The following is a 22307-nucleotide window of genomic DNA, read 5'->3' as shown; positions in this document are numbered from 1 at the left end:
GGGAGCCTGGCTCCCTGCCTACACAGAGCAGATGCTGAGGAATGGTTTGCTGCTGACAATCCATCAATTATGCCCTCTGAAGATTATTTCTTCATCTGTGAAATGGAACAATAATAACAGAACTCACCCCAGAGTGTCCTTGGAAGGCTTACATGAGTGATGTGGGAAAAATCCATGTAAAGTACTTAACACTGGGCTCGACTGTGGCAAGGGGTGAATATCTTAGAGATTACAGTTACTGTAATCTATATCGCCCTCCCCCCCACTCCTTAATGTCTGAGCACAGTTTGGACCCCAAACTCTTAACCTACAGATCTGATAAATGGACAAGAAGTGAATGAGAGGGATCTTGGCAGGAGAGTATTTGGGGGGCACCAGCCAGGCTGCAGGGTGTCCCCCTTTGCAGCCTTCATAACAAATGATGACTAGTGTGTATGAAGCATGTACTATTGCCTGGCGATGCTGCAAGTGCTTTACATGTGTCAATTCACTCTATGCTCACAATGTCCTATGGGGAAAGTATTAGTAGATCCCCGTTTTACAAAGAAACTGAGTAGGACTCGAGCAGTTGAATAACTTGCTCAAGGGTACATGGGTTAGTAAGGAGGGGCTACTAGGATTTGAACCCGGTGGCTCGGAGGTGGAGTCCGCGTTCTTACCCACCACGCTATACTTCCTCCCAGCTCTATCCTCTTCTCCGGCTCCTTCAGCAGTAGCAATAGGAAAGCACCTGCTCTGGGCCAAACACTAGGCTAGGTGCCTTACATTCATTATCTCTATTTCCCACCGCCCTGGCCAGGCGGGTATTATTCCCTTTTTATAGACGAGGAAACTGAGGTCCAGAGAGGGATGATTTCCAATGCCACACAGACAGTCAGGCGCCAAGCAGGAAGCAGAACCTCAACACTCTCATCTTTATGTTCCCTGTCCCCACCCAACCCCAGCTGCCCCTTACTCAGCTCTGTCCAAGGTGGCAAATGCCAGTTAAGCCCAGGATGCTCCCTCCCACTCCAGGATGTGGGAGTCCTCCCTGAGTGTGGTCCAGTCCTGCAGTTTCCACCCCCTTGGCTTCCTTCAGATGAACAGTGAAGAGACTGAGTCCCTGAGAAGTAACAAGATGCCTCAAAGTCACTCAGTCCTCGGTGAGAGAGCTGGATTTGAATCCAGCTCTGGCTGACTCAAAATAGCATTGCCACGTTATACGGATCATCTCCCCTTCTTCCTGGAGTGCCATCTGGAGAATGAAAACAGATAGCCAGCCTCCCGCACCCGGTCCTTCCCAGCTAAATTCAGAAAGGCTCCTGATTGATGAAAGACGAAGGCGTCATCTGGCTCCTCGGGCTGCCCTATGGCGGACTGCATTTTCCAAGGGTGGCCAAGGAGGTGTCCCACGTGCTCTTTTGCAAGGTGACCTTGCCCCTCCCAGTCGAGAGGTGGGGTCTGTTTCTCCACTGCCTAGAATCTGACCGGGCCCTGTGACTCTTTTGGTGGAAGCGACACGGACCAGTTCTAGACGTAGCGCTTAACTGGGCTGGCAGCCTCTGAGCCCCAAGTTGCCATTTAAGGCATTCAGGCCGCTCTGTCCAGGCCACGTGAGGGAGCACTGAGCCCCAGACGCTGTGAGTGGAGAAGCCGTCGTGGATGGCCAGCCCAGTTAAGCCTTCAAATGCCTCCAGCCCCGGTCACCCTCTGCCTTCCCCCATAGGAGAGACCCCAGGCTACGCCCAGTCAACCCACAGAAGTGTGAAAGATGATAATAAATTATTGTTTTAGGGCCCTACGTTTTGGGGCAGTTTGCTCCACAGCAATAGATAACCGAGAACACCCACCCTACAACAAGGTGAGTCTGTAACAGGAACGGATTAGAACTCAGGGATTCTGTCTCCCAGTTTAGGGATACTGTGGCCCCGTAGTGGAGCCGAGGACAAGTCAGCCCTGGGACTTAGGCATCAGGACCCCCAGTTCACACTTGGGAAAGCTGAGACCCTGCACAGATGAGGAACCTCTTGAGGTCATGGAACCAACGAGTGCTAGAGTGGGGATTGGAACTCAGCACTTGAACGCATTTCCAGGGTCGCCTTGGCACTACCAGGTGGGCAGCGAGGGGGTGGCAGCAGGGGGCTTGGCCTTCTGCCCTGGTACCTTTCCTTCTCAGCCCCTGTCCCCAGGAGGGTCCCGCGGCAGCCAGCAGAGGGCGTCTGATACTGTCAAGTTTCCAAGTCCTTGGACAACTCAGGGTCTTCAAGTGGGAGACCACAGGGCTCTCTCCATCACCTCAGTCAAGGGAAATTAGCACCCTTCTTCCCCATCTCACTTGTTTTGAAGTTGGGGAGTCTTCATTGGGTATGATAAGGGTCAACATTACCATTTATGACTCTGGGAAAATCCCATAATCCTCTCTGCAGCTCAGGTTTCTCATCTGTAAAATGAGTACGACAATGATCCCTTTGCCTCCCTCAGAGGGCCCTTGGGATAGAATGAGGGAGCAGGTACCACCACGCAGAGGTTCCAGCCTGTGTTTTTCAATCTTCAGGCCAAAGACTAAGAAGATCCTGAGGCCAAGCGAGGGATTGTCAGCAGGGCTAGAATTAGCCTTCACTTTCCTCTGTCCATTTGGGCCTGGCACCCAACATGCAGTGTGCTGGGGGGTTCCTGAAAGGAGCTGGGGCCTCAGACACGCTGTCTAACAACCTCTCTGTCCTCTTTTCTGTCCTTTAAAAGCATCAAACTTGCCCCCACCTCAGTGCCTTTGCACTCGCCATTTCTCCTGCCTGGAGTGTTCTTTCCCTCTCTCTTTGCGTGTCTGGCTCCTGCTCATCCTTCAGGTCTCAGCTCAAAGGACATCTCCTCAGAGAGGTCCTCCCTGGCCACCCCATCTGAGATTGCTCACCAGCCCCTTCGTAACACTTCTCCCGACGTGAAATTATCTTGTTTGTTTATTTTGTAACTTGTTTGTTGCCAGGGTCTTGTCTAGAATGGAAACTCATAAGGATCTCGTGTGCCCCTTCCACCGCTGTACCGCCAGAGCCGTGCACAGGGCTTGGCATGTAGTAGATGCTTGGTAAACACTTGTTGAGTAAATGAATGAAATGTTAGTGAAGACCAAGCACGGGTCAAGGCTGTGCGAGAGCTTCTTCCCACACTTCTCGCACGTGGATGCGAGGAAGGTTCTGGCATCCCGTTGACAGGAAAGGACAAAGAGGCTCAGGGAGACTCAGCGATTGGTTCAACGTCACGCAGCTACTGAAGGGTGGAAGCTGGACTTAAACATGGACCTGTCTGACCCCCTATCGCATGTTCCTTCCGGTCCATATGGAGGAGAAGATGCTGTCGGAGCCCCACTCGTGACCCCTTGGCACCTCCAGTTCCCATACAGGCTGCTGGTGTCCCACCGTGAGCACCTGGGACTACACCTGAAGGCATTTTCTCCCAGTCCAGGCCGGGGGCGGGCTGGAAGTGCCGAGGGAGTTCCGTCTCCAGGAGCAGCCCTCAGCCAGTGACGGCCAAGAGCTAGAAGATAAATACCCAGAATTCCTCTACTCATGAGGGGGCAGCTGTGAGGCGTGGTCTTCACCATCTCCCAGAGTCCCCGAGGGACTGAGCCTCAATTGCCCACAGCAGCCATCTGCTCACTGATGCACCCCGAGTCAGCTTCTTTTGCTTTCTTCTCTCACCTCCTCACTCCCCTACTGCTGCTTCTTGGAATCACCTCCCAGAGAAACTACTGCACTTACATCCTCGTCTCAGGGTTGGCTTCTGGTGGACCCGAGCAGTATTGCTGCCTAACAAATTACCACAAACATAGTGGCTTAAAACAACACTCATTTCTTATCTCATGGTTTCTGCGGGTCAGGAGTCTGCATGGCTCGGCTGGGTCCTCTGCTGCAGGGTCCCTGGCAGGCTGCAATCAAGATATCAGCCAGGGTTGGGGACTCAACTGGGGAAGGACCCATGTCCAAGCTCACTTAGAAGGCTGTTGGTGGAATTGGGGACTGTGGGACTGAGGCTCTCAGTTCCCAGCTGGCTGTCACCAGAGGCCACCCTCAGTTCCTTCTTCAACATGGCGGCTTGCTTCAAAGCATGCATGCCAAAAAGAAGGCAATAGAGAGAGTCTGCTAGCAAGATGGAAGGTATGATCTCACGTAGCCTGATCACAGAAACGACAGCCTCTCCCTTCTATCATATTCTGTTAACCGGAAGAAGTTCAGGTCCTGCCGGTTCAAGCGGAGGGAATCACACAAGGGTGTGAATACCAGGCGGTCATTAGGGGTCATCTTGGATGTTGACCTGTCATACCAGCTAACAGGCACCTAAAAACTAGAACCTCATAAGTAATTTAATAAGTGAATTCCCATGTAATTTAGGAAGTTCTATGTCTATGCTAAGGAAACGCTCTGATGTACACAAGGAAGCATGGGCAAAGATGTCCATTGCAGCATTGTTTACAATAGCAAAAATTAGAAACCAGCTAAACATCTACCAAGGGGGGACTGCTAAAAAACTAATGACATATCTATCAATGCCATTCAACAGTTAAAAGGAATGGGGTAGGGCCAAGATTTATTGTTGAATGAAAATATAAGCTGTAGAACTACACATATAGTATCATGTCATTTAAAACTCAACACAAGGGCTGGCCCCATGGCATACTGGTTAAGTTCACACGCTCTGCTTCAGCGGCCTGGGGACCTACACACAGCTCATCAAGCCATGCTGTGGCAGCATCCCATATACAAAATAGAGGAAGATGGGCACGGATGTAAGCTCAGGGCTGATCTTCCGTAGCAAAAAAGAGGAAGATTGGCAGTGGATGTTAGCTCAGGGCTGATCTTCCTCGCCACACACACGCAAAAAAAACAACACATAACGCTATATATTTCTTTACCCTTATTTGAGAGACCAGTTGAGATCATGGGCTCTGGGAGCCAGACTCCCTGAGTTTAAATTCTGGCTCTGTAGCTTATTAACTGTGTGACTTTGGGCAAAATACTTAACCTCCCTGAATCTCAATTTCTTCACTTCGAAAAGAAGAATACCAATAATATCATCCATCTCATATACTTTTGTGAGGTTTAAATAAGGTGATGTACGTAAAGCTTTTCACAGGGTTTGGGCACATCTAATGGTGTGCTGGAGGCAGCCACACCGGCTCGTGAGAGCCGATCGTGGCCATCTCTTCCCAGCTCCCCTTCCAGTGACATGGCGTGCGTTGCTTGAAATCGCGTGTTGGGAGTATTTACACCATGGGAATCAGCCAACACCACAAATGAGGGCTTTTTTTTTAGAACCAGTTGTTAAGAGTTTGCTAGCACGTCATAAGTATCCAGTGAACACTAGCTATTATTATCTGTACTGCTCTGATTTCTATAAGGACAAGGATGCCTATTGTGCAATTAAAAAAATGTGTGGATGAGTCAGTGCCTGAACAAACAGCAAGGCAGCTTTGTGGGAAAGGGACCCTCGATGGGGGCTGGGTGTCCTAGGCGGCCAGTGATGCCCCTCAGCAATGAGCACAAACACCTTTGGGAGTAGGTGGAAAAGTGGCTGGAGGGTGGCCCAGCCCACTGTAATTGGTGACTCACGGCCTAAAAATAACTCAGGCCGTTGGGGGGTGGAGAGGGAGCACAGGGATGGAAGGGGCAAGTTGTAGCATTTCTCTGCTTCATCCTTTTGAAAACCCAACCACCCAGATATGCCTTTGGATGTCAGTTCCAGTAATGGATGGATTGGAAGCCCCGGGTTGAAGCTCTGCCCGTGTGTCTGTCCCCTGTAATCACGTGACCTGCAGGAAGCCCCGTCAGCTGGGCCCCCGTTGGGTCCTGGCATTCAAGTAAACGCTTTGGCAGCAGCATAGACAGAAGGGAAGGTAACTGTATTTTTACTGGAGTTTCAAAAACCCTAAGGGGGACAGTACTCCACAAAACTGTTTAAAATCCTCTTTCCCCATCTCTGTCTCACTATTTCACACTCCAGGCAGCAGCCCTACCAACACTCTCTCTTTCCTTCCTGTCTCTAAACTGCATGCCTCACATCTCAGAAGTTGCTTTCTCCAGGGCAAGTAAGATATCCAATCCACCCTCCTTTTCAACAGTGTTTCAACTTGCTAAGTCCTTACCAGTAATGTTTTAACGAAGCGGGCTAGACTGGAATGGAATAGGTAGACTAAGCTAGAGTAGAATGGAATCAGGTATGATTAAATGGAATCGAATAGAATAAAACAGGATAGAAAATATCAAGGTGCATTGCACAAATTAAGAATGTGTTTTTCATTAAACTTTTACTTCAGGTGCGTGCATGTGTGTATGTGTGTGTACGGGGTTGCAAAAAAAAAAAGGCATTTTGCCTGTGGAGGGAGATCAAAAAAGTTTCAAAGCCATTATTTTGGCATGTCTTCCCAAACTACAGAGGTCGGAAAACTAAAAACTACATTTCCAAGACTTCCTTGCAGTGAGGGGTCTGCTGTGGTTTAGGTTCTGCCGATCAGACGCACCTGTGTGAGATTTGGAAGATGGAAGGAAGTAGAAGCTCCATTTCTGCTGCTTCTGTTTCTGTTGACAAATAGAAATAGATCCTTAGAGCCAGGTCACCGTGGGGGGTCATGCAGGCTGCAGGGGACCCCTGCACATCAACTCGAGGTGATCACTCTCGGACTGTGATGTGAACGGCATCCCCAGGTGTGCGATGCCGCAGGCCTGCTGGAGGTGCTGGTGGACGGTATTATTGGAAATCTCAGTCTTGGGGCTCTAGCTTTATGGGGTTGAGAGGCTGAGCATGGGGCCTGCATGTTTTCGTGGGCCAAGTCTTGCACGTGCAGCCTGGTTCTGGTTGTGGTGGCGTCTTTCTCATCGTGGACACAGCCAAGATGGTGCATTCTGAGAGCCAGCTGTCTGAGTGGTGGCCGTCTGATTTCTTAGCTTCCTGATTATAGCAGAGCTGAGTTCCTTGGTTGAGTCCTGGGGCCTCATTCCAACCACTTTGTAAGGACCCAATTCCCTGTGTTAAATCTCCCCTGGCTTGACATATCCAGAGCAATTTCTTTATCTGTAATTAAACCCTGACTGATGGGGCACCCAATTCAGCCCACGTTAGTTCTTTGTAAATTAGATCAACTTAGAGTTTCATATTTCTTTTTGTTTCCTTGTTTACTTATTACTCAGATTCTACACAAAGAAAGGCCTAGAAGCTGACCCAACAGCAAGAAAACTTTCTTCTGGAAGTGTACGGGTGATGAGGAAAAGATTGCAAACTCTTTATTTTATAAATTTTTCTTATCCTTGTTGCAAAAACAACAACAAAAAAGACAACCTAGGGGGTTTACAATAATTATGTGGAATTTATGATCCCCCAGATCCACTCTAGCCAGAATTTGGAGGGGAGCAGAGGGCAACAGAGGAGGGAGATGGAATGTTTGGCCCAGAAGAACTCCATAGCCCCACCTGCTCCTACCCTGCTGGCTCAGGGGGGCTGCCCACACTCCTTGGTCCGGGCCCCCTTCCTCGAAATGACGTCACTCCAACCTCTGCTTCAGTCCCCACATCTCTTTCTTCTGTTCTGGCTTTGGCTCTCTTGCCTCCTTCTTGTAAGGACCCTTGTGATCTGGGCCCACCCAGATAATCCAGGAAAATCTCCCCATCTCCAGACTCTTAACTTAATCACGTCTGCAAAATCCCTTTTGTCCTGTAAGGTGACGTATTCACAGGTTCTGGGGAGTAGGGTGTGGACAGCTTTGGGGGCATTATTCTGCCCAGCACACATGTGGTCACGAGGGGGCTGGTTTTGAGAGGCTCAGAGCTGATGTGCTGCCTGGGGCCTGATATGATTCTCCCACGTACACTGGCTGTTTAAGTTGAAACACTTGATGCGATAGTTCTTACTGCTTTGTATCTTCCCCTTTGGCCATAAACTCGACCCAGTGCAGGCCGCTTCCAGCCCCTGACCATCCCCTTCTGCAAGCCCCAAATCTGGACTCATGAAGGAGCTGAGACCAGAGAGAGTGCAACTCTACCTCCACATGTCTGGCCATTCAACTAATTTTTACTGAGCGCTTACTCTGTCCCAGCACTGCTTTAGGTGCTAAAATACTGTTGAGAGCCAGACAGAGAGCATGGCGCCTACACTGTAACGCACTTATAAGATAATGACGGATATTGATAAGGCTATTTATAGCGATGATAAAACGATATGATAGATCAGGGGTTGGCAAATATTTTATTCAAAGGGCTGGATATTTTAGGCTTTATGGGTCGTGTAGTCTCTGCCTCAACTACTCAAATTTGCCATCGTAGCAAAAGCAGCCAGAGACAACACTTAAACCGACAGGTGCGGCAATGTTCCAATAAAACTCTGTTCACAAAAATAGGCGGCAGTCAGATTTGGCCACCGATTGTAGTTCGCTGACTCCTGTGATGGAGCGAAACTAGATGGGATGGGACAATATTAGGTGGAGTGGTCAGGGAAGGCTTCTCTGAGGAGGTGACATTTGAGCTAATGCCCAAATGATCCAAAGAAGCCAGCCATGCCAAGACTTGAAGGAAGAATGTTCCAGGAAGTGGGAACAGCGAGGGTGTTGCCCTGAGGTGCAAAGTGCCTAAAGTCCGGGGAGCTTGAGCCCAGGTGGCCAGGGCAGAGTAGGGAGGGAGAGGCTGGCTCAGTCAGGGCTTTGTGACCCAGGGCACAGCACTCAGGGTCCTGGCAGGAAGGAGATCATAGCCTCAAAGGGATAACTAAAGAGAGTTTAATGAAGGTACAGAGGTGGGGACTGGGTTAAGGGAGTCCCTTCAGGGACTAGCAACGGTGGAAGCCATACCCTTCCAGAATCCCGGGGGGGGGGGGGGGAGCTGTAGCCATGGGAGAGGGGCCACGCGGCCAGACACGCTGTGGTTGTGAATGACAGAATGTGACCTCCGCCAGATTACAGCCCAGAGGGCTGCAGGAATAAATATCTCCACCCTCTCTCCCCTCACACCTAGGATCGCCTTCCGGCGCCTCCCATTGGCAGAGCCCAGCTGGAAGTCAGAGCACAAGGGAGCCAGGTGGGTGGATTCACAGAGGTCAGACTCCTGGGAAAGAGGGCAGGTGAGAGAAGGACAGAGAATGATCTGGAGAGAAAAACAGGAAATACCAAGCCCAAGGAGTGGGGATGGGGTTAGAGTTCCCAGATAAAGTACGGGTTATCCAGTTGAATCTGAATTTCAGATAAACAACAAATATGAGTTTAGTATAAGTATGTTTAGTATAAGTATGTCCCAAGGATGTACTTATACTAAACACATATTAATCTGAAACTCAAATTGAACCGAGTGTCTTGTATTTTTATTTGCTCAACCTGGCAATCCTAGATGGAGAACCTCTGAAGGAATTTGAATCAAAGGCGTAACATAATCGAATTTAGGATTTAATAAATACATTTATTTATAAAATCAAGAAAATTTTAAATTACGATAAATAAGGTCAGAGGATTCAGGGGCACATAAATAAGATCCAGGAGCATTTACACATTCGTGATGCGAATTCTCTGTCTTCCATTAGGAGACAAAGCAGCTGATGCAGAGGAGGGGCTTGACCGACCCCCAGCTGGCCTGGAGGAACTGTGAGCCGCCCCCGCACTTCCTCGTCTTCACTTTGCATAGTTCTTCTCTGTTTATTGAGGCCTTTCATGCCCAATGCTTCATTCCGTCCTTACCATTCCCGTGTGGAAAGTAGGTCACATCGATTGTTATTATACAGTCATTATGCAGATGCAGAAACCGAGGCTCAGAGAGGGGAAGCGACCTACCCAGGGTCACACAGGGAGGCAGCAGAAGGGCCAAGGTTGCAACTCAGGTCTGTGCGACTCGGAAGCTCTTTGCCCTCTGCCCCACTGCTCTCTGCTCCTCCCAGGGCCCGGCGTGCAGCAGGCCCGTGTCTCCCTGCTGGGCGCCTGCTGGCAGGCCCGGCTGTCCGGCGCAGGAAGGAGTCCCCAGGGGCAGCTGCTGGCCGTGGCGCCTGTCGTATCTCTGCCGCAGCCGGGCGTGGAGGTGGCGCATCCTCCGCGCCTCCTGGGCCGGGAAGAAGGCCGCCGCGGTGGCGTGCCGCAGGCGGCGGGCGTAGGTCTCCAGCAGGACAGTGGAGCACGCCCCGAGCTGCAGGAGCCCCGCGGCCAGGGGCGCGGCCGCCTGGGGGCGCCGGGCGGGCAGCAGCGGGCAGCCGGGGGCGGTGAAACGCAGCTCCCACCGGAAGGAGTTGTGCGCAGAGACGAAGGGGCTCTCCGCGGGCGGCTGGTTGAAGAGGAAGGGGATGAAGCCCAGGACGGTGTACGCAGCCTTCAGAAAGGAGAAACGGCCGAGTCAACAGACAGACTCTCCCCCCCTTCCCTGTCCCCAACCTTGCGCACGCTTGCAGGGCTGGACGGTCCGACTTTCCCTGCCCCCATCTGCAAAATGGGCACAGAAGTAACTCCTGCCTCCTGGGGTTTGAGGAGGATTAATGGGATAAGGAGCCTGAAACGGGCTTTTTGCCAAATAAAGAGCGCCCTACAAATGCTATTTTTATTATTATTTTCGTTGAAGAGAATACTTTAGAGAAAACAAATCAATGCTTGTGGGCATTTACTCTTTGCCAAACCCTTGGTGAATACTTTAGATGTTTTATTCCATCAAATAAGCACAATTCTATGAGGCTGAGCTCAGAGTGAGCCTCATTTAAAAGATGGAGAACCTAAGGTCACACAGTGGATTACACGTAGGCAACCCAGGGGTCAGTCCCAGCCAGGGGGTGTCCCAGTATCCTGCTCATAAGCAGTAAGCTCTACAATTTCCATGGGGTATGTTGGAGCGAGGAAGAGTGGTGTCTAGAGAGGAGGGAGGTCAGAGCTTAACCATTTGAACTTGGAGCCATACTTCTTAGGTCGGATCCTGGCTCTGCGCATGTCCTGCCCAGGTTCTGCCCAACATCTCCATTAGGCATAGTACTGGGGCCCACAGTTCTTTTAGGGGATTATGAAAATGTTCTATTTTCTTTTAAAATCAGAATAAGAATGAACTTCTAAGTTGAAGAATATGTTTCACTATATAATATGAGTATATTTGTCATTAATATTTTTTAAGGAGAAAGGAGTCCATGAAAGTAAACGTGTCTAGGGCCCACAAAAGTCACAGCGCAGCCCTGCCACCTACGGGTTGGTTGAATTTGTGCAAGTTCCCTAGCTTCTCTGAGCCTCGGGATCTTCATGGGTAAAATGGCAGTGATGGTAACTTCTATCTTACAGGATCACAGTGACAGTCAAATGAGCTATCTTATTTCATCAGTTCTGGGATTCTTTTTTTTTTCCACATTTTAACGTCTTTAAGATCAAGATATGTCTTCACATCCATATGACTTGTAACTGCTTTCCGCAGTCGTGCCAAGTCACGTTTCTGAGAGGATCAGAGGGTGCCAGCATCAACACTTGCGGAGCAGGTGTCCGCAGCTTGGAAGAAAATGCTGGAAATGATAGTGGAGCATCACCGGTGCTCTAAAGGCACAGGGAACAATACTGGGTGAAAAGCCACAGACACTGACAACTCAGCCAGAGTCACTCAGAAGAGTCAGGCTCGAAAGGGACGGCCTTTTAGGAAAACCTTCACCAAATTACTTCACTATTTTTCTTGCTGTCTGTACATGAGAAAGATGTGTTACAATAAATCTATGTTGAATAATAAGGGAACTATTTTTGTCTAATTCTAATTCATAAGAACGCTAATTGATTTCTATTACGAATTCTAATTGATAAATTCTAAATGATAAGAAGGCACTGTGTCATGTTTTAATTGGCAGCATTTTCTTTCCTAACGATACGTTAAATAATGGCGTGACTTGCAATCAATGGCATCTTAGATCTGATGAAATACAGTAAATCAGGTAACACACTGGACATGGCCTGACACACTTCCTTACTGTGATCTACAGTGAGAAATGCATTTTACAGCACCTTCCAAGCACAGATAGTATTGTGATTGAAGAAAAATTTCATAAAATACATACCCTTATCACGTAAATATACTGTAATACATTTCTAATCTATTCTGTTTCATTAAAAAAAAAGCTGACCATGACCCCCTAAATTGATTTCATGCAGTTTGAAAAACACTTTCCTGGTATATAATAAGTACTCAATAAGTATTAGCTGTTAGTATTACTAGCTCAGAGTCTGACACTATGGTGTGTTTTATATAATGGATGTTTGTGTGAGATCTCACCATTAAAAATAAAAAATAAATAGATTTGTGGCCAAAGAAAAGATGGAAAACCACAAATCTTGATGAACTAGTAAATATATTCAATAGTAAATAGATAGTAAATATGTTTTATATTACTATTAAAATAGTAAATATTTTAGGCTTTGCAGGCCGTACATCCCTGTTGCAAGTACGCAGCGTTGCCCTTGTAGAGCAGCCACGGACAATACGTAAATAAATGGGGTGGCTGTGTCCCAATAAAACTTAATTTACAAAAACAGGAAGCAGGCAGAATTTGGCCTGTGGGCCGCAGTTGGTGGATCCCTGGTCTAGACTATTCCTAAGCCCTGCCTGCCTGATATACACAGATGTGAGCTAATAATAATAGCCAGTTTTTGTTAACCATCTCCTATGTAGCATGGAGCTTGCTAGGTCCTTCTAGAGACTATCACGTTTTGAGACTTGTAGGGTAACCTTGTAGGGTAAGGAGGATTGATCTAGTTTGTACAAGAGAGGAAAATGAGGTGAGGACAGGCTGCCACTGTGAACAGAGTGACCTTGGGGGGCAAACTATTTTAATGTCTCTGGGTATCAGTATCCTCACCTGCAATAAGGGGTGAAAACAGAACCCACTGCATCAGGCTGTTGTGAGAATTAAATGAGTTCACCTGCGGATGCCCCAGGGTCCCACAGCTTACCCAAGGGCTATGACCTGAAGGCAGGTCAAATTCAATTGCGAATCAAGTGTATAACACACCCCACCCCTTCCCTCGAGGAGATGATTCTATGCCGGTCTCCCCATCACCGCACTTACGTCGTACTTGACTGTGAGCGTGATGGGCACAGCGGGCAGCTTCTGAGCCCAGTCCACGGCTGCCTGCGCCAGGAGGAAGACCACGTGGTCCGTGGCCACCGTCACAGCTGTGGCCACCAGGAGCAGGGTGAGCAGCCCCAGCCTCAGGAGACAGCTCAGCAGCTCCCCCTGGGACAGCCTCGGCCGGGCCGCCCTGAGCAGCCAGGCTGGCGGGGAGGCCACCAGGTGTGTGGCCTGGGACTCTGCCAGCTGCTGAGCCAGCTGCCGAGTAGCATAGATGTTATCAAACCGCAGGTCCGTCAGGTAGCGATGGAGGTACCAGGCCGAGTCCACCAGGAGGCCCAGCAGAAACAGCCCTGTGACCACCCGCTGGGTCCCCAGTGCTGCCGCCCGGGCCAGGGACTCCAGGCCAGAGAAGTCCTCCAGGACCTGCTGAGTGACCCTGAGCATGTGAAGCCGGAAGGCAGAGCCATTGCCCTGGGCCTGGAGCGTCAGGCCCTGGCTGCTCGCCTGGCTGTTGGGGCCCAGAGCCCTGGACGCGGCGTGCAGCTGGTGAGTGGTGTTGAGCAGACTCTCCAGGGAGCCTTCGGTGACACACCTCAGCACCTGCCCGGCCGCGCCCATGTTGGCCAAGACGTTGGGCACCACGGCAACAGCTAGGGTGGCAGCACTCCAGGAGAGGAGCAGACGGCGGCCCTGCTCCGTGCCCAGGGTGGGCACGCTGAGTGCAAACAGGCAGCGAGCCGGGCGCACCAGGCCCAGACCCAGGAAGACCAGCAGGCCACAGACAGTGGCCACCAGGGCCGAGGGCCCCAGAGGATAAAGTAGCGAGGACACCAGCCAGTGGTGGGCCAGACTTGCGGCAGCAGCGGCCAGGGAACCGCACAGGAGGAGCTGGGTCAGCAGCTGGCCACAGCTGGCTGGGACAGGCCGAGAGAAGGCAACCCAGGCAGCCTGCAGCAGGGCAAGGGCCTTGCAGAGCCCCAAGAGCCAGAATCTCCACCTGCACACAAGGAAATTGGGGAAAGTCTATCAGGAGGGTGGGGGGTGGTTGTCTGCCCATTGTCCCTGCCCTGCAAACCCTTCAGCTGCTAACAGGCTCCACCCCTTTAGCCACAGGGGTGGGCACTCTTCCCAGGTGGGCCAATCAGAGTAACCCACCCCAAACCCACATGACCCAAGCTGAACCAATCAGAGCCTTCCCCAGGATTATTCTCATTGGAGTTGTCAGGGAAGAGCCCAGTTTCCATGCAGTTCCTGGGGACGTGGGGATGGATGTCTGGGCTGCTTGTGTACATAATTCCGGTTTTGTGAAGGCAACTGGCCCAAGGGAATGATGGAGTTGTGGAGAAAGAAGCACAGATGAAATAGAGATGGAGAGAGAGAAACAAGGAGAGAGAGAGAGACACTATTTCACTTGAATTCTTAGTCTTGGTTGACTCACTACGTGACCCTGGACTTTCCCTCTTTGCAGACCTGAGTGTCTCCTCTGTAATTTGTGGGGGAGGAGAGTGGGAGGAGAGTGGATCAATTGACCTCTGAGGAACTTTTCTACCCTATTGTCCTTATATTTAGTCACACAACAAATGTTTATTAAGCAACTACTATGTGCTAGCCATTGCAGAGACAGGAATGAACAACACAGATGAGAATCCCGCACTCAAGAGTTTACACTAGGGAGTGACAGGGCCAGCAGAGGACAGCGGATGAGGTTCTCAGGACAGTGTGCTGACGGGGAGGAAAGAGAGCCAAAGACCCAGCCCTCGCACTCCAGGGTTAACAGGTTGGGATGTGAGGAGGAACCAGTGAAGGAGTCTGAGAAACCAGGCAACGTGGTGCTTGGGAAGCCAAGTAAAGAAAACGTTTCAAGAAGGGAGAGATCAAACATGTCAAATGCTGCTGATGGATAAGAAAGACAAGGACTGAGCAATGATCATTGGATTTAGCCGCGTGGGGGTGACATGGACAAGGGTAGCTTGATGGCATGTTGGGCCAAAACCTAACCAGAGTGGGCTCAGGAGAGACCAGAAGGAGAAAAATGTGAGACAGGAGTGCAGACAACTCCCTCAAGGCATTTTTGCAGTAAAGGAGAAGAGGACCGGAGGGGCAGATGGGGAAATGGGACCAGGAGAGTTCGTTTAAGACGAGAGAAACTCTAGCAGGTTTCAGATGGGAGATCCAATCAAGAGGGGACATTGACAAAGGGGTGGCTCGCTGGAGAAATATCCTTCCGTGGGTGGCAGGGGCCGAGACCAAGAGTGCAAAAGATGGGGCTGGTCTTAGAATGAAGTGGGGGCTGTTCATCCTTAAGAGCAGGTGGTAAGGCAGAGGAAATGGGTACAGAAGACAGTGAATGGGCAAGCAAAGTATGGGCACTTATATATCCATATCATCTGACGTACACAGAACAGAGCAATGGTTAAGGGTGTGACCTCCAGACTGCCTGGGTTCAAATCCCCACTTCACCATTCACCAGCTGTGTGACCTTGGTCAAGTTTCTTAACCTTTCTGTGCCTCAGTTTTCTCATCTGTAAAATGGTGCAATAAAAGTAGTACCCCATAGGGTCATCTTGTGTCTAGCACATAGTTAAGTACATTACCATAGTAATGTCAGCTATTATCTGTCACTAGAGCATCAACTCCACAGGCAGAGACTTGGTCCCTTTGGATTGCTGGTATATCCCAAGTGCCTAGATTAGCGTCTAACACGTAGTAGGTGCTCCATAAATATTTATTGACTCTAGCGTGTTGGCTCTTTTTTTTTTGTGAGGAAGATCAGCCCTGAGCTAACATCTGCCAATCCTCCTCGTTTTGCTGAGGAAGACTGGCCCTGGGCTAACATCCATGCCCATCTTCCTCCACTTTATATGGGACGACGCCACAGCATGGCTTGACAAGCGGTGCATCGGTGTGCGCCCAGGCTCTGAACTGGCAAACCCCGGGCCGCCGCAGCAGAGTGCGTGCACTTAACCGCTTGCGCCACCGGGCCGGCCCCCAGCGTGTTGGCTTCTGTTTGCTCAGGGTGGCAGGACGTGAGGGCAGCCCTGATGGTGAGGATGCTGGAGGAGGTGACAGAGGCTTGAAGATGAAGGATAAGGTAAAAAATAGTTCTCCGGAAAAGTGGGAGAGTAAGTGAATTAGGGAAATGACACAGGTGCTGGGCAGCATCGAGGACCCACTTGAGGTTAGAGATGATGAATTATGGCCTTATCGTTATAAGGACACTAGCTGCCATGTATTGAGTGTTTACTGTGGGCTGAGCACAATAGCAAGCCCTATGCATGCATTTTCTCATTCAGCTCCCACAACAGTCTTATAGACATTATTATTACTCTCCTTCCACAGATGGGGAAACTGAGGCTCAAAGAGGTAAGGATTTACCCAAAGACACACAGCCGGGGAATGGCAGCGCTTGAGACCTAGGCTTACCATCAAGCCTGACCACTGACCGTTTGCCTGTGGCTCCCTGTGTCCGAAGTCCCCAGACCTACCCGGTCCTGACGAGGCGCTCAGCTGTCCCCTGGAGGGCTCTCATGCTCCCCGAATAGCAGCCGATCCTGGCAGATGGACTCAGACAGCGATGGTAGGTGGAGAGGAAGTAGGGGGAATTGCGTCCTCTAGGACTTGGGAAACCCTGTCACTTCTGCTTTTCTGCCCTTAATCAAGCCCTCCTGGTCACCTTGCCCCGCCCTGCCTGGGCCCACCTCCCTGGGGGCTGGGCAAGCTGCCTCATCCTCTGCGGCAGGGCAGGCAGACAGGAGTGGGTGGAAGGTGTGGGAGGAGAGAAACAGAGCCTTTTCCCAGCAACATCTCTAATCCTGAGAGCAGAAGGGGGGATTTAGCGCCATTTTACGGAGGAGGAAACCGACAAGTCATACAGCTCATCAGTGGTGGTACTGGGACTAGGACTCTGCAGGCTCCCCTTTTCCCTCCCCCTCCACAGTAATGTGCCCCAAGAGGAGCCTGATCCCAGCTCCTAGCGGGTGGGAACCCACAGGAGACCACTGGACCTGCTAAGACTCTTGTCCAGTCATGAGTGGCTCTGGTCTCCCTCCCCAGCTCCTCCTGTCTTTAGCCCGACATGGACCTCGCTTCAAATCACAGCTTTGTCCCCCCCTAGCTTGGGCGGATGCCCTCATCTCTCTCAGCTCAGTTTCCTCCTCTTAAAAAAGATGAGTGATAATAACAGTTAACATTTATTGAGCACTTGCTGTGAATCAGGCATCCTTCTAAACAATTTCTATTCGAATTCGCTGAATCCTTACTTCCAACGACCCTTTGTGGTGGGAACTGTTATTATTTCCATTCTTCAGTTCAGAAAACTGAGACCCAGAGAGTTAAGTCCTTTAACCGAGCCACTTAGCTAGAAAGAGGTGGAGCCGTGATTATACCCAACAGTCCTGCCCCGGAGTCCACTAGTCAGCCACTGGGCTCTACTGGTGTGGAGGGAAGAATTCACAAGACTCATGATGACTTTGTGATACATCTGGCTTTGCCAAGGGTAGGAACTCAATAAATGTGAATTCCCTCCACGCACTCTGCTGCAATCATGGCCCTGCGGGTAACTTACAGGCTGTTCTGAAAGCCAGTCCCTACCTGGAAAGCACACACTTCTCCTCCAGCGTCTCTATGCCCCATCACAGCCAGCAGGACTAGGCCTCTCCTGAGCCTCCAGCCCCCGACCCTGCAGGATGGACAGGGGAGGGGGGCACACCTAGGTGGTATTCCAGACTCCCCGTCCTTTTCCCTTATAAGGACATATTGCCTGGGTCGCTTGCTCAGGCCTGAAGGAGGTATCTGCAGCCCGGATAAGGGAAGTGACAGTCTCATAGTCACACAGCTGAATGAGACACCTGGGCCCTCAGAGAGCCTAACACCCTTCCCAGGTCACGAGCCCCTCTGGGAGCCAGGCCAGGCTCCAAGTCCACCAAGAACTGGGCACGCAGAGCAGACCAGGAGCAGGAAACGCACGCACCTGCTGGGCCGGGCCAGCTGAGGGAAGGGGCAGAGCCGGCCAGAGGGAAACAGCGGTGAGCAGCCACGTGTAGACCCCTTCGAAAAGGGCAGCTTCTACTCCGCTCCAGCTGAGGGTTAAAACCCCTTGGAAAAGGGGCCCAACATTACTAGATTTTCCAAAGCTGCCAGTCATTCCCATTTTTATGTAACAGTCTCCAAGTTTCTAAAGCCAGCATTTAAAAAAAATGAAAGACCACTGTGCAGGCCAACCTTGACAGGTCTGTGGGCCAAAGCCAGTGAGGGCCACCAGTTGACAACCTCTGCAGAAGCCTCAGAGGGACTGATAGCTGTTCCTCTGAACCACAGGGGTCCCGGGCTGGAGGCAGCAGATCTGTGCTTGAACGTCAGCTTTGCCACTGACTGTGCTGTGTAACCTTGGGCAAGACACTGTCCCTCTCTGAACTTGTGTATACTCTGCTGTAATGAGAACACTAGTACCTAGTTCTTAAGATTGTTGAGGATTCGATGAGATAATGTATGTAGATGTCCAGTAAACAATAGATAAACGCTCCCACCCTGCTCCCTCTGACCTGGGCTGAGTGAGCCCCAGGCTGCTCAGACCTGATTGTACAGGCTCTGTGATGCCCACAAGGCCAGGTCCCATCACATAGGAAACCACGGGGCATTGTGCTGGTCAGAGGGCAGCGGTCCTGGAAGACACCAGCATTCGCCCAGTTTCTGCACTTGCACCAGGGAGCTGATTGGTTAAGGACCATGCTGGTCATTTCCTGAAGGCCTCTGGTGGATGTGTAACACTTGGGAGGATGGGGAAACACAGAGGGGAGGAGCAGAAGATATTCTTGGCTTTTCTCAGCACATGTAGGCAGTTGCTTCTGCCTGTATATGGCTGGCCTGACTCCAGGGCCCATAGCATCCGGAAGGGGCTTCTGAATCATCAAAAATAGAATCAGCTCTGTGGAGGGGAATTTCTGGGTGGAAGATTCAGAGCCATAAGACAGAACAGAAGAGGAAGTGGGAAATTTCAGATCTAGAATCATAATCAGAGATCCGTAGAATATTAGAGTCATTGAATTTCACAGCCTGTGGGTGTAGAATGTCGCCGCTATCCAGTCAGTCTGAGAATGTGGAGAGGTGGTGAGAATCTTATCACACAGGCAGTGTTATCTAATAGAAATGGAGTATGAGCCATATACGTAATTTAACATTTTCTAGGAGCCACGTAAAAGAGTGAAATTAATTTTAATATTCTATTTAACCTAATATATCCAAATTATTATCCTTTCAACATGTAATTAATATAAAAAATTATTAATGGGATATTTTACATTCATATTTTTCATGCTCAGTTTTTAAAATCTGGTGTGTGTTTTATACTTAGGGCAGATCTCAATTTGGACCGGCCACATTGCAAGTGTTCAACAGCCACACAGAGCAGGTGGCTACTCTATGGGACAAGGCAGATACAAGCCATTTCCATCATCTCAGAAAGTTCTACTGTGTAGGGCTGCTCTAGGCCATTAGAACCTGTGACCACTAACACTGAAATGGACCTTCCAGATCATGTAGCTCAGGAGTCACAGACTCAAATGCCTTCAGAGGCCAGGAAGGTGACAGAGTCAAATCAAGCGAGCCAAGGTAAACATTAAGGAGTGATGGGGACCGTGGCAAAAAAGAGAGCTCACACTTCAACTTAAGTTCTCCCACCACCTCTGCTCAACTCCAAACAATTGTTGCCAGGTAGCAAGGAGGGTCCCCTATTGCCAGATCTTCTGGTATTTGCTTTTCCAAGAGAAGCATAAGTCCAGGTTTTAATGTGAAATCTCCTGAATTTTAAATATCAGCGATCAATTGATAGTTTAAAATTCATTGTGGGGGAAGCAAAACAAAACCTGACAGTGGGCTGGATGCAGACCTGGGGACCACTAGATCACAAGCTCTGATTTGGTCTAAATCTTCCAGGCCACATCTCCTCAGTTTGCCTCTCCTGACCCAGTCTCTACCATTCTCCCCTTGCCTTGTGCCCCACGAGCTGGACCTGGGGGGACTGCATCAAAGGACTCTCTTGCATTCTGGCTTCTGCTGGTGTGATGGTGAATTTTATGTGTCACCTTGGCTGGGCCCAGATATTCGGTCAAAAATTATTCTAGATGTTTCTGTGAGGGTGTTTTTGAATGAGATTTACACTTAGATCGATGGAGTTTGAGTAAAGCAAATTGCCCTCCATAGAGTGGTGGGCCTCATCTAATTAGTTGAAGGCCTGAATAGAACAAAAGACTGACTTCTCCTGAGCAAGAGGGAATTCTGCCAGCAGACTGCCTTTGGATTCAAATTGCAACTCTCTCCGTATACACACACCCTGTTGGTTTGTTTCTCTGCAGAACGCTGACCAGTACAGCTGGATTTGGCCAGTGTGGAGCCCCAGCAGGAGAGCTGAGAGAGGGAGGAGAGGAGGATCCAGGGCCGCTCCCTCCCTATGGAGTCATCAAGGGCTGGATGTGTCCCAGCTCCAGTTAGGCGGCTCTCCCTCAGACCTCGGGCTGGGACGTGCTTCTCCAGGACTAGCCCTGCCTCCCACCACCGCCGCCTGCGCTTTGCTCGTGGTTTCCCTAGGTGACCCTCTGCCCACACTTGTAACTAGACCCTTTACTAAGCTCTCCCCAAATAGCTAGTTGATGTGCTTACTATCTCCTTCTGAGACCCTGACTATGCACTGCCATCTCTCTGATGAGGAACTGAAGTCCAAAATGGTGAAGGACCTGCTTGACGTCGCGCGTGGCACAGGCGTGTTAGGGGTGGAGCCAGGAGTCCAACGCAGCTTTCTGAACCCTCATCCAATGATTTTCCTTCCTCTGTTCCTTTCCGCTTCCCATCACCGCCTCCATCCCTCTGCCCACCTGACTGCCCACCTCTGCACTTCTGTGTGACGTATGCACTGGAATCCGCAGCTGTCTATCCTGTCGCTCTGCTCTGTGCACCCGCTCTTCATCGCTTCTACACGTTGCCGTGTTTCCCACAGCGTCCTTCCTCCATATTTCACTTAAATACCCCCCTCAGTGATGGTCACCTAGGTGGCCTCCAGCTCCTTGGTACCTCCAACAACAGTGGCAGGACTATCCTCCTACGTTGTCTCCTTGGGGACCCGTGGGATCATTTGCTGGGCTGTAAACCTAGGCGCAGGATAACTGGGTCATAGGGAAAGCAGATAACGGATTCCCCCAATCACTGCCACGTTGCTTGCCAGGCTGCCGGGAACAGTTTATAGTATCGCCAGCGGAACACGAGGGTTTCTGTTTCCTCCCACTTCACCATCACTCATCGACCGCTTTTCTTTCTTTTTTTTTTTTTTTAATTTTTATTTATTTATTTTTTTCCCCCAAAGCCCCAGTAGATAGTTGTATGTCATAGCTGCACATCCTTCTAGTTGCTGTATGTGGGACGCGGCCTCAGCATGGCCGGAGAAGCCGTGCGTTGGTGCGCGCCCGGGATCCGAACCCTGGCCGCCAGCAGTGGAGCGCGCGCACTTAACTGCTAAGCCACGGGGCAGCCCAATCGACCACTTTTCTAGTCTTGGCCCTGATTGGTGTATGGTTGAATCTTGGTTTAACTCCCATTTATCTGATGACAAGTGGGTTTGAGCATCTCTTTATAAACCTGCTGGCTGCTTAGATATCCCTTTTCAGAATGTCAGGTTCACATCTTTCCCTCAATTTTCTCTTGGGTGTAATGGTGGAAGGCTTCCAAAGATGGTGGGCAACCATCCTCTCCCCAGCGTGGATGCCGCTCCTCCCACCAAGGAGTGGAGCCCATTTCCCTCCCCTTGAACCAGGCTAACCTGTGACCTGCTTTGACCAATAGAATGGGGCAGAGTTGACATTCTTGGACTCCCAAGTCCAGGCCTTAAGGGGCCTAGTAGCTTCTGCTTTTGCCTTCCTAGGAGCCCACTGCCATGTAAAGAGCTCCAGGGGAGGCTCCTGGAGGAGCCACGTGACCCTAGAGTGTCCACAGCCATCGTGCACATTCCCCGGCCACCACGTGGAGCAGAGACAAAACCAAATGCAGAAACGTGAGCCAATAAATGGCTGTGTTGTAAGGCCCTGGGTTTCGGGGTGACTTCTGCGGCCACAGGTAACTACAATAGGTTTCTTGTTGGGTTTGTTTTTGTCTCTTCTGACTTCTGGGTGCTCCTCGTATAGTCCAGACATGAGTCCTTGGTATATTTCCAATGACTGCACCACCCCTGCCATCCCCTTCCTCCCACACCCCCAAGAGCACATGGGTGACTCCTTCTGGTCTCATTTCAGTGCCACCTCCTCGGAGAAGCC

The 22307-nt window shown here is 50.4% G+C and overlaps 2 protein-coding genes across 2 annotated transcripts in view; both read right to left on the bottom strand.

The window, feature by feature from the left end:
• TP53RK (TP53 regulating kinase) overlaps positions 1-22307 on the bottom strand; it is a 255425-nt gene that overhangs the window by 130053 nt on the left and 103065 nt on the right. The window lies entirely within an intron of this gene.
• On the bottom strand, positions 9452-16615 carry OCSTAMP (osteoclast stimulatory transmembrane protein). The gene is made up of 3 exons (XM_058562568.1): positions 16500-16615; positions 13009-14011; positions 9452-10301 (listed from the first exon to the last, which is right to left on the bottom strand). Exons 1-3 carry the CDS (start codon positions 16541-16543, stop codon positions 9819-9821), a joined length of 1530 nt encoding a protein of 509 aa, XP_058418551.1. The 5' UTR covers positions 16544-16615; the 3' UTR covers positions 9452-9818.

This window comes from Diceros bicornis, chromosome 19 (assembly GCF_020826845.1).
Source record: "Diceros bicornis minor isolate mBicDic1 chromosome 19, mDicBic1.mat.cur, whole genome shotgun sequence".
NCBI classification, from domain to species: Eukaryota; Metazoa; Chordata; class Mammalia; order Perissodactyla; family Rhinocerotidae; genus Diceros; species Diceros bicornis.
The sequence above is the reverse complement of the archived record's forward strand: the minus strand, read 5'-3'. Positions and strand labels throughout refer to the sequence as shown.

What these genes read in the sequence shown, in the direction of transcription:
- OCSTAMP (XM_058562568.1), bottom strand. Translation starts at nt 16,543, where the DNA reads ATGAGAGCCCTCCAGGGGACAGCTGAGCGCCTCGTCAGGACCGG. An exon ending in GAGCGCCTCGTCAGGACCGG is followed by an intron (nt 14,012 to 16,499) that starts GTAGGTCTGGGG and finishes CCTTGTGTGCAG; the next exon opens with GTGGAGATTCTGGCTCTTGG. An exon ending in CGCTCACAGTCAAGTACGAC is followed by an intron (nt 10,302 to 13,008) that starts GTAAGTGCGGTG and finishes TCCTTTCTGAAG; the next exon opens with GCTGCGTACACCGTCCTGGG.